This window comes from Macrobrachium rosenbergii, chromosome 24, assembly GCF_040412425.1.
Source record: "Macrobrachium rosenbergii isolate ZJJX-2024 chromosome 24, ASM4041242v1, whole genome shotgun sequence".
Lineage (NCBI taxonomy): Eukaryota > Metazoa > Arthropoda > Malacostraca > Decapoda > Palaemonidae > Macrobrachium > Macrobrachium rosenbergii.
In genome coordinates this window covers 21,828,736-21,843,734 of record NC_089764.1, presented here as the reverse complement: position 1 = coordinate 21,843,734, position 14,999 = coordinate 21,828,736, and the positions used below count along the sequence as shown (strand labels likewise).

General features: G+C 34.2%; 1 protein-coding gene across 4 annotated transcripts in view; it reads right to left on the bottom strand.

Annotated features, from left to right (window-relative positions):
* The window catches only part of LOC136851916 (uncharacterized), a 127,772-nt gene that overhangs the window by 21,194 nt on the left and 91,579 nt on the right, over window positions 1–14,999 (bottom strand). For all 4 annotated transcript variants that reach the window (XM_067126273.1, XM_067126270.1, XM_067126271.1 and 1 more), the window contains 4 exons: window positions 14,560–14,707; window positions 14,036–14,159; window positions 11,771–13,673; window positions 10,901–11,081 (listed from right to left, as the gene is read on the bottom strand). In XM_067126273.1, the coding sequence (XP_066982374.1) occupies window positions 10,901–11,081; window positions 11,771–13,673; window positions 14,036–14,159; window positions 14,560–14,707 (2,356 nt within the window). The remainder of the gene's footprint in view (window positions 1–10,900; window positions 11,082–11,770; window positions 13,674–14,035; window positions 14,160–14,559; window positions 14,708–14,999) is intronic.

Sequence of the window (14,999 nt, the reverse complement as noted above, 5' to 3'; positions counted from 1 at the left end):
ACTTGGTATAATTATTATGACTAGGTATATAAACCTAACATAACTTAAGAAAAGAGAACAGCTATAAAATAAACATATCCAATAAATATCTTAATTTCATAATGATTATAGCCTCTGGTTTCTCTATAGACCTTTCTTTCTAATCGAGCGAAGGTAGAGATTAAGGGTTACCTGATATTAGGCGAAATGTGCCCATATTTTCGTTTCGAATCAGGATACATTTGTGTTTTACTTATGAGTTAAAATAATTAAACACACTAAAAATAAAAATTCCTATAAGATCCACAATATAAAACAATTACAAAAAGCAAATTCTCCTACTAAATACTATCAATTTTTTTCTGAAAATAGGGTTTGGTATCTGAGAATAGTCAGCAATTCTCACTGCCTACTGAGGCAGAAGTATATATATATATACCATGTAAACCCAATCATTTGGGGTCACAAGAAGCTGAAGCGACGAGGGGCTCCAAAAGACTGTCTGCAACCCCCAAATCTGAATCTGCTTCCATTAAATAACCCTGAAAGCACCACATTTCATTACCATTTGTCTTCAGGGGTCATTTAACGTCTAAGATTGGTGTACACTGAAATGAACTCCTATAGCACCGAAGGAGGAACAGTTAATTACAACATTGTATTCAATATTAAAAGGAAATACAGGAAAATTTATTAGATTATGCCAGGGTTTTAACAGATAGCAGATCTTTATGCCAATACATAATAATAATACTGTAATGACAATAATCATACATTACGAGCATATTACACTTGTTTCAGAAAAAATAACTATATTCAGTGCAGTATAAACAATTATTGAACTACAATGTGTTAGTCAAATTCTAACTTATTTTAAAAAATGAGAATCAAGACTTCATTATCCAGGAGGAATCTCTTATTCAAGTTTATTCCCAGTTTGAATGAAAACCAGAATAGATTAGCATGAGATACAAAAAAATTACCTAAACTGTTATCACAAGTGTATGTGTCTTTTGGAAGAAACATAACTCCAATGATCAATATAAAAGAATGATTTGTTCTCATACTATATATTCATAAGAGCAAAAAAAAAAAAAAAACAATTACATGACTGAGAAAAAACTGAGATCTTAACTACACCAATATATATCACTAACTCTTAATGCTCTTTTATCAAGATACCTTCTAAAAGAAGTTGGCTCTAAAATAGCAACTACACTTTATCATCCATGCAGTGTATTACAAATATACTAATTATATATATATGCATTCTATGGCATTAAGAATAAACTACTAACATCTCACTATTCAGCTGAAATCATTATGTTTCTCATGACTTTCATATGCTACAGCTAAAAAGAGCAAAACTAGCATGCATCCACCCAAAACTAACTGGAAAATCACCCCAGTCTTTAAGCAGTCACTGAATCCCGGAGTATTTTAAGGTACCTCTACCATTCAGTTAATGAGGCAATGCATGAGGACTGTGAAGTTGTACAGTTCTTTTCGTAGAGTACCACCAACAGCCAACTAGAATTACCAATTCTGGATGGCAACTAGTAGCAGTACATAAGCATATCACTACAATGCACCATTCAAAAGTATCTCTCTCGCTCTCTCTCTCTCTATCTGTCTATCTTTGTATACTTTCGTGTCAAAATCTCGAAGAGGGACAACCATCTATATGCTTCCTAGACTAAACTGCCACAACTCATGAATATCAATTACCTTCTCGATCAGGTTCTGACGAATGTCATAAGAGACTTATCATGCCTGCAAACAACAATGGTCATCAGTGAATAACTGAAGATTCTACATTACAGATAAGGCAATGGGACATTAGTTAACCCTTGCTGATATGATTATTAATGCTACAGCTTAAAGCCAATAAAACATTTAAACCAAAAGTATATATGCAGTTACAATTAATATGGCAAAGGTGACTAGTAAGAGCACCTTAAAAAAAACAAAAGCTGTATTAGAAAAACAAAAAAAATATTACAAATGTAAAATGCCAATAAGAACTACATCTTATGCCTTGGCCTAGATGATACCTTTCCTTCCAGACATACCCCAAATTACATGATATTGCACAGTCAATAATTTTTTCAGAACACAAAAATAGTTCAAATAACCTTCTAATTCAATGGCAGAAACAGATTAAGATTCCAGAGCATTGAAAAAATATAAGTTGTTTGAATAAAACTGAAACATTTTGAGTAGTCATGTCTATGAGAACTTGATGCATTTTAGAAATTCTTTCTAATCTTCATTAACTTTTGTAAACATATGAAATAACATTAAGGAGAGTATCTGGAATGCTAACCAACAGCACTCAAATCAACAGCAAAAAAGATATTTACTATTTTGAACAGAGAACAGAAAATTCCACAATTAATCAAGTAAAAGGTTTTTTATTGGTCACACATATCATTTTGTGTTCTATAAGGGATGATTGGAAACTGGGCGTGCTATGGAACTGAAGGGAGGTAAAATTCACAAAAAATATAAAAATAATTTTAGGTATAACAAAAAAAAAAAGTTAGATCCACTAGCAGCTGTGGCATTCAGTCAGCCACTTAAACCAGCCTTTGCCAAAGATTAAAGACACTGGAAACTATCAGCTGCCCAACCATCCTTTTATAAGCAGTGAGGCTGGTGCTTCTTCAATCTTTTATCTCACCTAATTTTGCCCACCCTTGAAGTAACTGCTATATATATATATATATGGATACAGGCGTCCCCAGTTTACTGACGGGGTTCCGTTCTTGCCCAACCAAAATCGTCTTTTAACATCGTCGAAAATCGTCAAAAATCATAAGAAAATCTTACTTTTAATGCTCTGGGTGCATTGAAAACGATGTAAACTGCATTATTATTGAGTTTTACATCAAAAAAACCTTCAAATTATGATTATTCTGCCATTTTGGGGCCATATTTCTTCCGTCGGATCGAATGACGACGCGTCGTAACCGAACATGCGTTGTAAGCCAGGAAATAATTTCTGATGAATATATTTGAAAAGCGTCGTAACCTCGAACGTCGTATATACTGCCTGTATATATATATATATATATATATATATATATATATATATATATATATATATATATATATATATATATATATATATATATATACACACACACACACACACACACACACACACACACACACACACTGCTCGCCCACTTTTTCACGAGGATAGGTTTCAGAACCCACCGCAGAAATACAAAATTCCCTCTAAAAATGCTTATAACTGCCAAATACCCTGTACCCCTTAAACTAAATTGCATATAACTCTATTTTGAAAGTTTACTGACTAATTTAGTGGCTCAACCAAAAATATACCTTAAATTATCATACTAAAGCAATTTAATATCAATTCAAACAAAAATACACCCCAAACCATCATCCCAAAACACCCTATGTCATCTTAGATTAGTATCCTTTTACAATTGTTACTCTTATGTATATATGCCCCCAAAAATGCTTATAACAATTATTTACTCATTTTAAAATATTAACATTAATGTAAACACAGCAAAATGTCTATAAAATATTAATACAAATTAAATAAATCTTTAATACAAATTAAATAATGTCTTACTGAACATTTGACAACTAACCAAATTACCCGTATACATAAGCATAGCCGTTTCTCTCATAGTATTGAAGTTGTCCCATTTTCTTTATATACAGGCAGTCCCTGGTTCATGAAGGGTCCGGCTTATGACGTTCCGAGGTTACGACGCTTTTCAAATGTATTCATCAGAAATTATTTCCTGGTTTACGACGCATGTTCCGGGGTTACAACGCATTGTACGCTGATCTGACGGAAGAAATATGGCTCCAAAATGGTATTATAATAAAAATTTGGATTTTTTTGTGAAAAACTCAACAAAAATGCAGATTACATTGTTTTCAATACACCCAAAGCATTAAAAGTAAGGTTTTCTTAGGATTTTCGATGATTTTCCGGTTTACGACAATTTTCGGGGACTGCCTGTATTGGTAAAAACAACTAAAATTATCTCTAATTCACTTTTTTTCATAGAACAACTCTGTTTATTCACTAATTACTGTATTTTTTCATATTTTGTTCATGACTAGATACAGATTTTTATGATAAAAATGATTTACAGTGTACTTACACTGTAGTAATGTTATCTATAAAATACGCAAATTAGTGAAAGTTCCCCCCGCGGAAAAGTGAATAATGTGTTCCACAAAAATCTGCAACAAAATGAAGTGTGAAAAAGCAGGGTAGCATATTATATATATGTATATATATACTGTATATATATTACGACGGGTCCGGCTTACAACGTTCCGAGGTTACGATGGGTCCAGCTTATGACGTTCCGAGGTTACGACACTTTTCAAATATATTCATCAGAAATTACTTCCCGGTTTACAACACATGTTCCGGGGTTACGATGCATCGTACACCGATCCGATGGAAGAAATATGACTCCAAAATGGCAGAATAATCAAAATTTGGAGGTTTTTTTGATGAAAAACTCAATAAAAATGCAGTTACATTGTTTTCAATACACCCACAGCATTAAAAGTAAGGTTTTCTTAGGGTTTTTGACAATTTTCAACAATTTTTTGGTTTACGACGCGGCGTAAAAACGGAATCCCCGTCATAAACAGGGGACTGCCTGTATACATATATATGCATCAGATTTGGAAATAAAGTAGATCCCACTTTTGTAACAAGAAGTTTTGAGTAGTGCACTTAGTCTCTGTGCAGTCATTCAAAATTTTTCTTACATTCCTCAGTCAAGTTATTTGGAAACTGAAAACCAAATAAGCATATCAAATTAGAAAAAATATAAAATTTGCTTTTGTTGTAAGTTCATGGACACCTGTCTCAAAGATATACAGTACAGTGTAAAAATATTTCATATTTCCTTTACGATAGCTATAATAATTTTTTTTTTTTATGGATAATGTAATAGTTTCATCTACAGTCTGAAACACACACACACACACACATACCAACTGCAGTGCATATCACATTACTCAGCAACACATACTCTATCACTCATTTTTATGATGCACAAATAAATGCAATGATAATAGTTCAATAAGATCCATTGCATCACAAGAAAACAATGTGATTTAAATATTTTAGTGGCCTCTATACAGTACATTTATTATCAGTCTATCCCATCAAATGTTAAACCCACCGGTATCATTAAGATATAATAATTCATATTGTACAGTTCAATATATTTTTTAAGTGGAAGGTAGGCTATTACTGACCAAAAAGCTCAACGTATACGCATTTTCAGATGTTCTCAGTGAGTAAAAATAATTTATAAAGAGTAAAAAGTTCACTTGATCATCTAACAGAAAGTTACTTAGAAGGTTAGGGATTGGCTAAACATCACCATGTTCCACAATATTATGAAAAGATGAATGAAATAAGAAATAAATGGAAATATCTACATCGTAATTCAAATTAAAACTTCTTGGAATTAATTTTTGGGTGGGCCCAATACATACAGTATATGAAACAGAGGGTAGCATAAAATTCCAATTCTTTAATGCTTTACTGTACAAGCCCTATGTACATAAAATGACTAGAGGGCGTGCAGTGACTACTCAAACTGCATGATAAAGAAACACGATAAAATTTGAAAAGAAAATCCATAACATTCCACAAACTGAAATTGGAGCATGCCTCTATTGCAGAATATTTCTTATACTGTAATGTAATATGAAGGACATCTTTTATTTAACTAAGGTCTAGCATACATATAGCACTGGAATACCGTGCACACTTTCAAATCAGTGTATATACAGCAGTACTTAATACAGTATATATATTTACTATAATTGTAGTAAGCACATTCTAAAATATGATTCACACCAAACAATGCCCAATCACTTTACGTACGCACATCATTATTTTAGCATGGCCATTACTTTTGACTTCAAATGTACAGTATTTCCACTTCTAGATAAAAATAACATGCACGATCCTTAAACTGTACTGAGTTTCATATATACATGCCTAAGATAATAAATAAAACATGCTTAAAAAAATACAGCACTGATGTTTTAACGAAGGTTATCTACTTCCTATGTATTGCAGTAATTAAGAAAGGTTTTACTTAGCATGTCATCTACAGTACAGTACTTGATATCTGGTACCAATTTGCTTCATTTACCTTGAAAGAATGACAGGTAATTTAGCTGCTTCCTAGATTGGGGTGGGGAAATTGAGAAGACATTTGAATATCTACCTACTTGTTATTTTCGTTTGCTAATTCAGTTAATACAATGACATACCAAAAGCTAAATAAACACATTAAATTCAAAAATATATTACCTGAACTTTGTTAAAGATAAAGAATTCGTAACAAAGTGCAGAGATTTAAACATAGGTATTATAATGAACTCTTAGCCAAGAAATAACCTTAAAAATCAGTAGTATGTAACATACAAACTGAACTATGTATACCACAGAATGATTTAGTCCACTGAATTCTTAGCACTGAAAAATTCTTATTTTAGCAGTACTAAATAAAGTGCAGTGCTGAATCTTCATACTATGCTTAAATTGCTGGGAATTTTTTATTCATCACAAAGGGCACAGGAATTTCCAAGATAGGTCTAAAACAATTACTGTTCAGGGGAAAATAAGGGTTATATTAAATTCTGTGATTTGAACCAAAGTATACTCAGAACAGGTTTGGTTCCTCATTTTCAAAACAAAGCAAGGTAATCAGAGCCAAAATGCTTGTCTCATAAAGTAACAGAACTGCCCTCAAGGTTATACTGTATTTCAACATTCTCTACAGGCAGAAGAAAATTGATACTCTACCTCCAAAACTACCTAAATTATCAGGAATAAAACAGAGAAGACAAACTGATTTTAAAAAGTAACAGGAAAACATCCACACTGGTCATAATTCATAAATAAATAATACTGTATGCCACTATCATTTCCTGTAAACCAAATTAGCAATAACCCCATAAGTTTCAAAACCTATGCAAAAACCCTTTCTTTGTCGCTTCCTAGGGAATACCTAAATTGGAAAGATACTGTATTACCTAATTAAACTGTTGAATTGCGTGTTACTAGAAATGGATCCTTTAAAATCAGTTGTAATTCACCTTAATCGTATGAAAATTCAATCTTTACGTCTAATAACTACAAGTACTGTATTACCAAAGCAATTAAAGAATCATTCCAGCAAAATATTTCAAGTATCATAAAAAAACTATGCAAATGTTACATCAAACTTGCACAAATCAGGAATCAATGACTTTTCATACTATGTGTATACATACTGTGTATGCATACCTGTACTGAACTTTGAAGGATAAACAGAAGACATTGAATTTCAAGCAATTACTTATAACTTTTCTTTGCAGGAAATTAACAAGCAAAACATACTTTACTTTAAAGTTTAACCTAATTACCTTTATGAGTGTGGTCTATGCTATACTATGTGACATCACTGCTGTACATATGACTGATGGCCTGTGACTGTTCTTAACTTTTATCCATCAGGTTACCATATAGCATATCCTGTAAGCCACTTAGAGCCTATACAATACTTTAAACATTTCCTTTGCGGATTTTAAGCCCAATACGAAACAGTGCTTTTCATAACTCAGGATTCAGTGGAATTATCATCTTATATTTGACTTTTAAAAATCATCAGCTTCAGTCGCCTTTTAGTAATTTCTTATAAAGGTAATACATTTTTCAGGCAAAAGACCATATAAGCATCAAGGGCTGCTGAAAAACAGCTTGTCCACTGAAGCTCCTCCAGTTTCATAAATGCATTGGAAATGACATTTCTATAAAAAAAATATTACTTAACTTTTGATCCATATAACTTGAATCTTTAAAAAAATCCCTTGTCATATCTTGGTGAGATTTTGGATGTCAAAAATATGATTTGTAGAGTTCCCCCTTCAAAATAATGTTTACATCTTTTGAAATGGCTTTCCATTTACTAAGTTGATTTTTGCTTTGGTATACAGTATTGGCAATACCTTTTGCTATCACAGTTCCCATTTGACTTTCCAAGTTCCTTATAAAGTCAGATACACTTTCTCATGATGTAACCACATCCCTTCAAACTTATTACACACCTATGATATCATAATTTCCCTCTGATATTGTTAGACTACCCTTTGACATAAATGACAATACTTAAAATCAACAAAGTTACTTTTAAATGCTGATTGTGACTTATGTATTATTTTAATTACTAACACTGGCATATTAATAGCTACAGTAATTCAAATGTTTATTTTTTGGCTTCAGGCAAATGAAGGGTAACTATGCATCCAAAAATGAATTATGTATTGCACAGGTAGTAATTAAAATAATTCGTATGAATAATCATCTTACATATGATAAACCTCATTATTTTTGCACTTACTGTACAAACAGCAGTAAACTATGAAAGGATTAAAGCAAAACGAAAGATATGTCATGAAGAATGCACTACGCAACAAAATGAAATTTTAGGCTGAAAATTTTGCTGACAGCATAACACTGGGCATAACATACAGTAACTTCAGATTGAAAGAATGTCTTCCTTACAGCCTCTCAGGCCTCCAAGCAAGTAGAATATTCAATATTAGCAAGAAAAACCTGAAATGATTATGCAAGTGCCAGTTTTATGAGGGATAAGACAAGGTACAGAAGTACTACGGAGATTCAGAAAAAAAATTCCGTCTACAGTCTCAAATCCACAAACAATATGACATAAACATCCCAAGAAAGCTTTATATTATTCAGAAATTTAATTCACAAGAAATGAGTGGAAATGAACATACATGAATAAACAAGCCAACATGAGTGCAAACCTGGTAGATTAAAACTCGAATAATCATTAACCAAGTCATGACGTGTTGAGAAACGGATACAGAACCATACCATGGTGCAAAAGAAGATGATAATCATAAATACAGAATGCAAGCAAGATACCTTGCTGAAATCAGACATTGTCACAGCAGCATGTCTGAAGTCTGAAGCCACAATATTCTTCAGATAAACCCAGATAAAGATGATCTCTGACTGAATGTGGTATATGCTGAGTAATCTCAGTGATCCAGAGCTTCTTGTTATGCAGAAGAGATATAAAATATAGTTTGCCTGTGTATTGTATTTTGCGGCATGGAAACTACTTAACAATGAAGAGGGGAATACGGAATGACAAAGCGGGCTTAGTATATACCTCGCTACAAAAATATGAGGATTACATGCAAATCGAAAATTTCCTAAAAAATATGAGAAAATATGTACTGACAAGAAAGAAGAAGGGCCTAAACTTATTTGATACGATATAAAGTTGTTGAGGAATGTCTTAGTCTAAGAATAAGATGCACCATGTGGGTGATAAATATTACATCAAAAGACAACAGTCTAAATGTATTCTTGTCCATTTTACTTGTTTTCTCTGGACACAAAAGGCACGTGATCTTCTTATTCCCCATAATTATTAAAAAATCCTTCACAGATATTACCAGCAATTTCAGTTTGTTACAAATTGACAAAGTCTTTGCAATGCTATCATCTGATTTATTCACCTATGCAAAACATACATATAAATATCAAAACAATTATCTGGATAAGGGATGAGCATTCATTATAAAACTGATATCTCTTAGCCAAAAATATTTTTATTTTCTTTTTTTTTTATGGATCAATATCTGTTTGAAGAAATCAACAAATACCTGGTATTTTGTGATAGCATAAAAGCATTTTGAAAGAAAATGTGCATCTTCAATGTTCATTAGAATTTCTGTGACTGAAAATAGACCATTCATACTTCAAATATTTAATTTTTATGAATTTGGTATCAACATCTCTATATTTATACTGTTCTTTACACTTGTTTGCTGAATAGTGACTCGCATCTTCAATTTAATGTATTTTTTTACCATAATTTAATTTCTTTGCTCTCTTTCTCCAAATTTGGGTCTTCTGTTCTGTGGGAGCTTGCTCAGTAAGTTGCATTTAGAATGATAAAATTATGAAGATGTAAATTAACACTGACATAATTAAATCTTTAGAACCATATCTAATAGTACGTGATACCAGACGATGAGCTATGCAATAAATTGGTGTTGTCACAGGGCTAATTTCAAAATTATTTTCTTAATCTTTAAAGAAAGGAAAATAATAATAATAATAATAATAATAATAATAATAATAATAATAATAATAACAATAATAATAATAATAATAATAATAATAATATTAACAATACTGTAATGGTAATAATAATAAAATCCATGTAATTATCAGTAATGTCAAATGCAACATTGCTTAACTTGACATTCCACTGAAATTAAAGCTGCTCCACATAACTAGTTGGCAAATATAATTCATAAAAGACAAAACAGGCAAAATTTCGCCATACACCTACAGTGGGTTTTCTTGTGGTTACAACTTAAGATTGTACATCAAAATTCCAATTTCCAATACAGTCCAGATAATATCTCTGGCAACAAGGTCTCACCTCCCAGTGACTGTCTCAATACTTGTCATTTAGGTTTTAATTAAGTGAAAGAATATCTCTAGGCTGGCCAGTTTATTAATACTGAATATTAAACCTGCAGGTAGTTGTACTACTAAACCAACGTGGAGCAAGGCACATAAACATCTCCATATGTAAACAAGCACAACTGAAGCAATAAAATAGAGCACTGAGGTTTGTGGCTGTGAGCGTGAAGTCTACCGTATTGTTCATGTATACCGCACAGTGCTTTACTGCGTAAACTAAAGGCACAATGATACAGCTCACAAGACTCGTCTTTGATTTCCTTTTAAACTCAACAAAACCAAAACAGTATGTGAACAAAGCAAAGGTGTGAGCTATGCAAAAAAAGGGGCTTTAAAAAAAAGCTTAGCATTTAGCAAATAATAAAACCTTACTTGTGGTATGACGGACACCCTCCCCCATAGTGCGAGGGCTAACAGGAGGATGCTCAGTCAGGAATGAGTAGTATCCTGAATCCTTTTTCTCTACGCCCATGCGTCCACGTCCTCCCCGACGTAGCTCTACAGTAGTAGTACCCATATCAACACCCATGTCCAGGTTAGGGTCAGTGCTCCTCTGAAACACACATAATACCTTTACACCAGGAGTCTGGACATATCTTTCCATATATTCAGATTAAACTGATAATTACTAATGTGGAAAAAACAAAATGTTCTATGATTTATACAGTTTCCACAAGGTGAGAGACATACTGTAAGCCACACCAATGAAAAAAATAATAACACATATATTAACATAATGGCTAAGGTTATTTATTTTGACTGAAGCTACCTTGTTTGTTTATCCTTTATCTCATCATAGTTAATAACAGCTTTATCACCATGACTAATGTGATGCTTATAGTGGATGACAATCTTACAACAGTAGCTATCACATTTGGTACATGTCAAGATAACAAACTTTAAAATGATAAAGCCCTGGTTATCACTCGAGTGAAGTAACAATTATTCACATTAGATGTTGATTCAAGAGATTTTTTATTTCCTATTCAGTACATTAGTTTACATTTACAACTAAATTTTTTTTATTTAAAACATGTACAGCTGCTGTTAACTAACAGAATGTCTAATCATGGGTGTCAAATGAACACTCAGTGACTATTTTCTAAACATAAGAAGTACCTTAAACAGAGTTCTTGACTATGAGAAGAAGTATCTAAATAATCAGCAAAAGTTACACTATAAGGAAGTGCATATTAACTAATACTGCATTAATTGTATAAAAGCATGGCTATGAAAATCTACCTCGAAGTGTGAGAAGTATGTGCCTGTAACTCCTGGAAGGCTTGCTGGCCGTGGAGTTTTTGGTGTAGTGGGTTGCTGCTGCCTTTGTGTCGTCTGATCCCCAGGAAATACATCAGCAAACACAGCATCATAAGGCCCAAGTGCATCATCTTGTGTTGTTGTTGACTGAGCATCGTCATGAAGTAGATCAGTATCAGAAATTTCTGAACCAAAGCCACTAGTGGAAACGCTGTCACTGCGAGCCAGTTCCCATGGACACAACCATGTACTGCCTTCCTTATTAACATTCTGTTGGTTCTTTTGAGTATGTACTGTTATGTTTTGAGGCCAGGCTCTTCCAACTTCATCATAACTAGAACATTTTCTTGTAGTAAAGTCTGGATTACGATGCTCTAGTAGGCGCCGTGTGTTGAGGTGAGTTTCACTTGAAGAATAACATCTAGGCAGACGCTGAGGACTTGGGGGAAGTTCTCTAGAACCTTCTTCAATTATAATACCTGAATCACTTTGTTGTACCCCAGAACTTGGTGAATTAGGAGTTGCTCCTCCTGGTTCGGCAATAGATGCTTCACGTGGACTACCTGGTAACCAAACACCACTTGAAGGTAATGTGTTTGAACATGCTGCAGTTGCTGGGATAGGATGTTGAATATGTGACTTCTGTTGTTGTTGGTTAAGAGGAACACTAAGCTCTAAAACTCTTGGACGACCTTCATGAGACCCTGCCACTTGTATAGGTACAATAACTTCACGAGGTCTAGGCGCTTCCTCTACAGGTCGACGTATTTCACACTTCACTGTAGATTCTGGGAGTGCATTAGATTTTTCCTTTTGTTTCCATGAATCATCAACAGAAGTCTTACATTCTACTGTCTTTCTTGCCTCTTCTGGTATTGCAAAGTGTTCTTCTTTTTGTCTTCCACCTTCCACTTGAACTTCTAAAACTGACCTTACTTCAGGCTTTGTATGACAAGGTGTAGCAATGACCTGAGTTTCCCGCACAACCAGAGGCTCACTGCGGACATATTTGACTGGAGATGCCTCTCTTTTAACATCAATGATGCAAACAGAGACCTGTCTTCCTTCCCTCTCTCTCCCTTGTCTAGTCACAGATGAAGTTGTGGGAGTAACTTTTGAATCTCCTCTCACCACTTCCTCTCTTTTCACCCCTCTCCCAGCCTCAGATGCACCAATGTTAATTGTGGCACTACTATAATAATTATTGGTTGACCCACTTGTACTATTAACACTATCACTAGATGTAAAGCTTTCTTTTATAGAAGAAATATTAGCCTCACGTCTGTGGTCACTACTAGTCCGACTAGATATTTCTTTACTCTTGAAGAAAGAGTTAAAGGCAGGAGATGAAGGTGATGAGGATGAACCATATTTTTTGAAAGAGAATATTGGGGAATTTGTTGCATCCCTGATAATGGCTGCTGCTGTTGTTGGTGAAGGAGGTAGACAAGTTAAAGGCGTCACTGGTGAGGGACACTTAGGTGTAGCAGGTAATCCATCGTCATGGAGCTCATCTAACGCTGAAGCGAAACTGAGTCTCGCCAGAGCTGTGGAAGGTGACATATCAGGACTATGGGGAGTTGATGATGGGGAGGCTGGGACAGCTTCAAGAGTTGTCTTCAGGTTTAAACTAAGAGATTTGGGCATGCTCTGAAGGCCAGCGCAAGCGTGTCTTTCAAGGATGGATGAAGTGAAGGCAGATGATGAAGATATGGTGGTAGATGTGCCAGAAGAGGAGAGAAGAGACTCATGAGCACGAAAAAGAACCGGAGCAGAGGTAGGGTCACGCGGACTTGCGTCTCTCTTGAGTTGTCGGTCCAGCTCTGCTAGTTGTCCCACAAAGTTAATATTTGGAGATATTGTTGGCCGACGAGTTTTTACATACCTGAAAAGGACATGGAAAGAACAAGGAGTTACCCAGATAACAGGTGAGCTGCAAAATATTACCCATCACTCATTTTCTTTGAAAGTATACCAACAACCCGCACTCATATGCGGGGCCGGATTAAGGGGGCCCCAGGAGTCTGGGCCCCGGGCCACCCACCAAGAGGGGGCCTCCCACCAATAACAACAATACATTTTAATTTAATAATATAGTTTGTATATTTGTATATAGACTATAGTTTATAATATAGTTTATATATAGACTATAGTTTGTAGTGTATGCAATAGGAGTTGGAAAGGGGGCCTCCCACCAGCTTAATCCGGCCCTGCTCATATGTGAATGGAAAAATATAGAATGCTTACATGTATGCTTCATCGAAAGGAAGTCGTAGATGTTTCATGACATATGCAATTGCAACAGTAGCTGATCTTGAGATGCCAGCGAGACAATGTACCAAAACACATCCGCCAGATTCACGAACCTTATCTGATATAAAGAGAATTAAGTATCAAGAAAAGTGTATGGATTTATGCAGAGTTCCAATCCATGAAGTTAAAATGTTGTGAGGTGTCTAAGATTACCATGGATTAATATGAATCAACCAGAAATCAAGTGAAGCTAAGTTTGATTATTGAAAATTGCTAGTTATATTTTTCATGGCAGGATATTCTCATGGAATATTCGGGGATGATACTGATATGCCTCACAGTACCAAAGATCTTAATGCCCCCTTTGTCAAAAAAAAAAAAAAAAAAAAAAAAAAAAAAAAAAAAACAGCATCAATATCAGTGACACAACATCGACTAAGCCACTGTTTTGCGAGATGTGCCAAGTTAAATTGCCAACTTCATTACAATAAATTAAAATACAGGGTATCATGACTCACCAATGAAATGGAAGGCATCATTAAAATAGGGCAAAAGCTTTTCACTGAAGTTGTCATTGACGGGGATCCTCATAAAATGGGAGTCTTGTACGAAATCAGGTTTGGGGCAGGACACACTTACGTTCAACTCATAAAGGATATTGTGATCCTGCAAAGGAAGAATGAAAGTTAGTGTGGCAGAATCTCAAGCAGTCAAGCTGTATTCGTACAACTAAAATTGCCTGAAAAGAAGAAAAGTAAGAAAGTGTGGTCACCAGATCTCATATATGAAAGTTATACATGACTGAAAATAACATATTTAATTAGGTACAGTTTATATGACTTAAAGGAAAAATTTCGCTTTCTATCAAATGCAAAGATACAGAGTGAGTATATTCTCCTAAGCCAGGCAATCCCTGTGTGCGTAGGTGTAGTTGCCAAATGTATGCCATTTTCCCAAC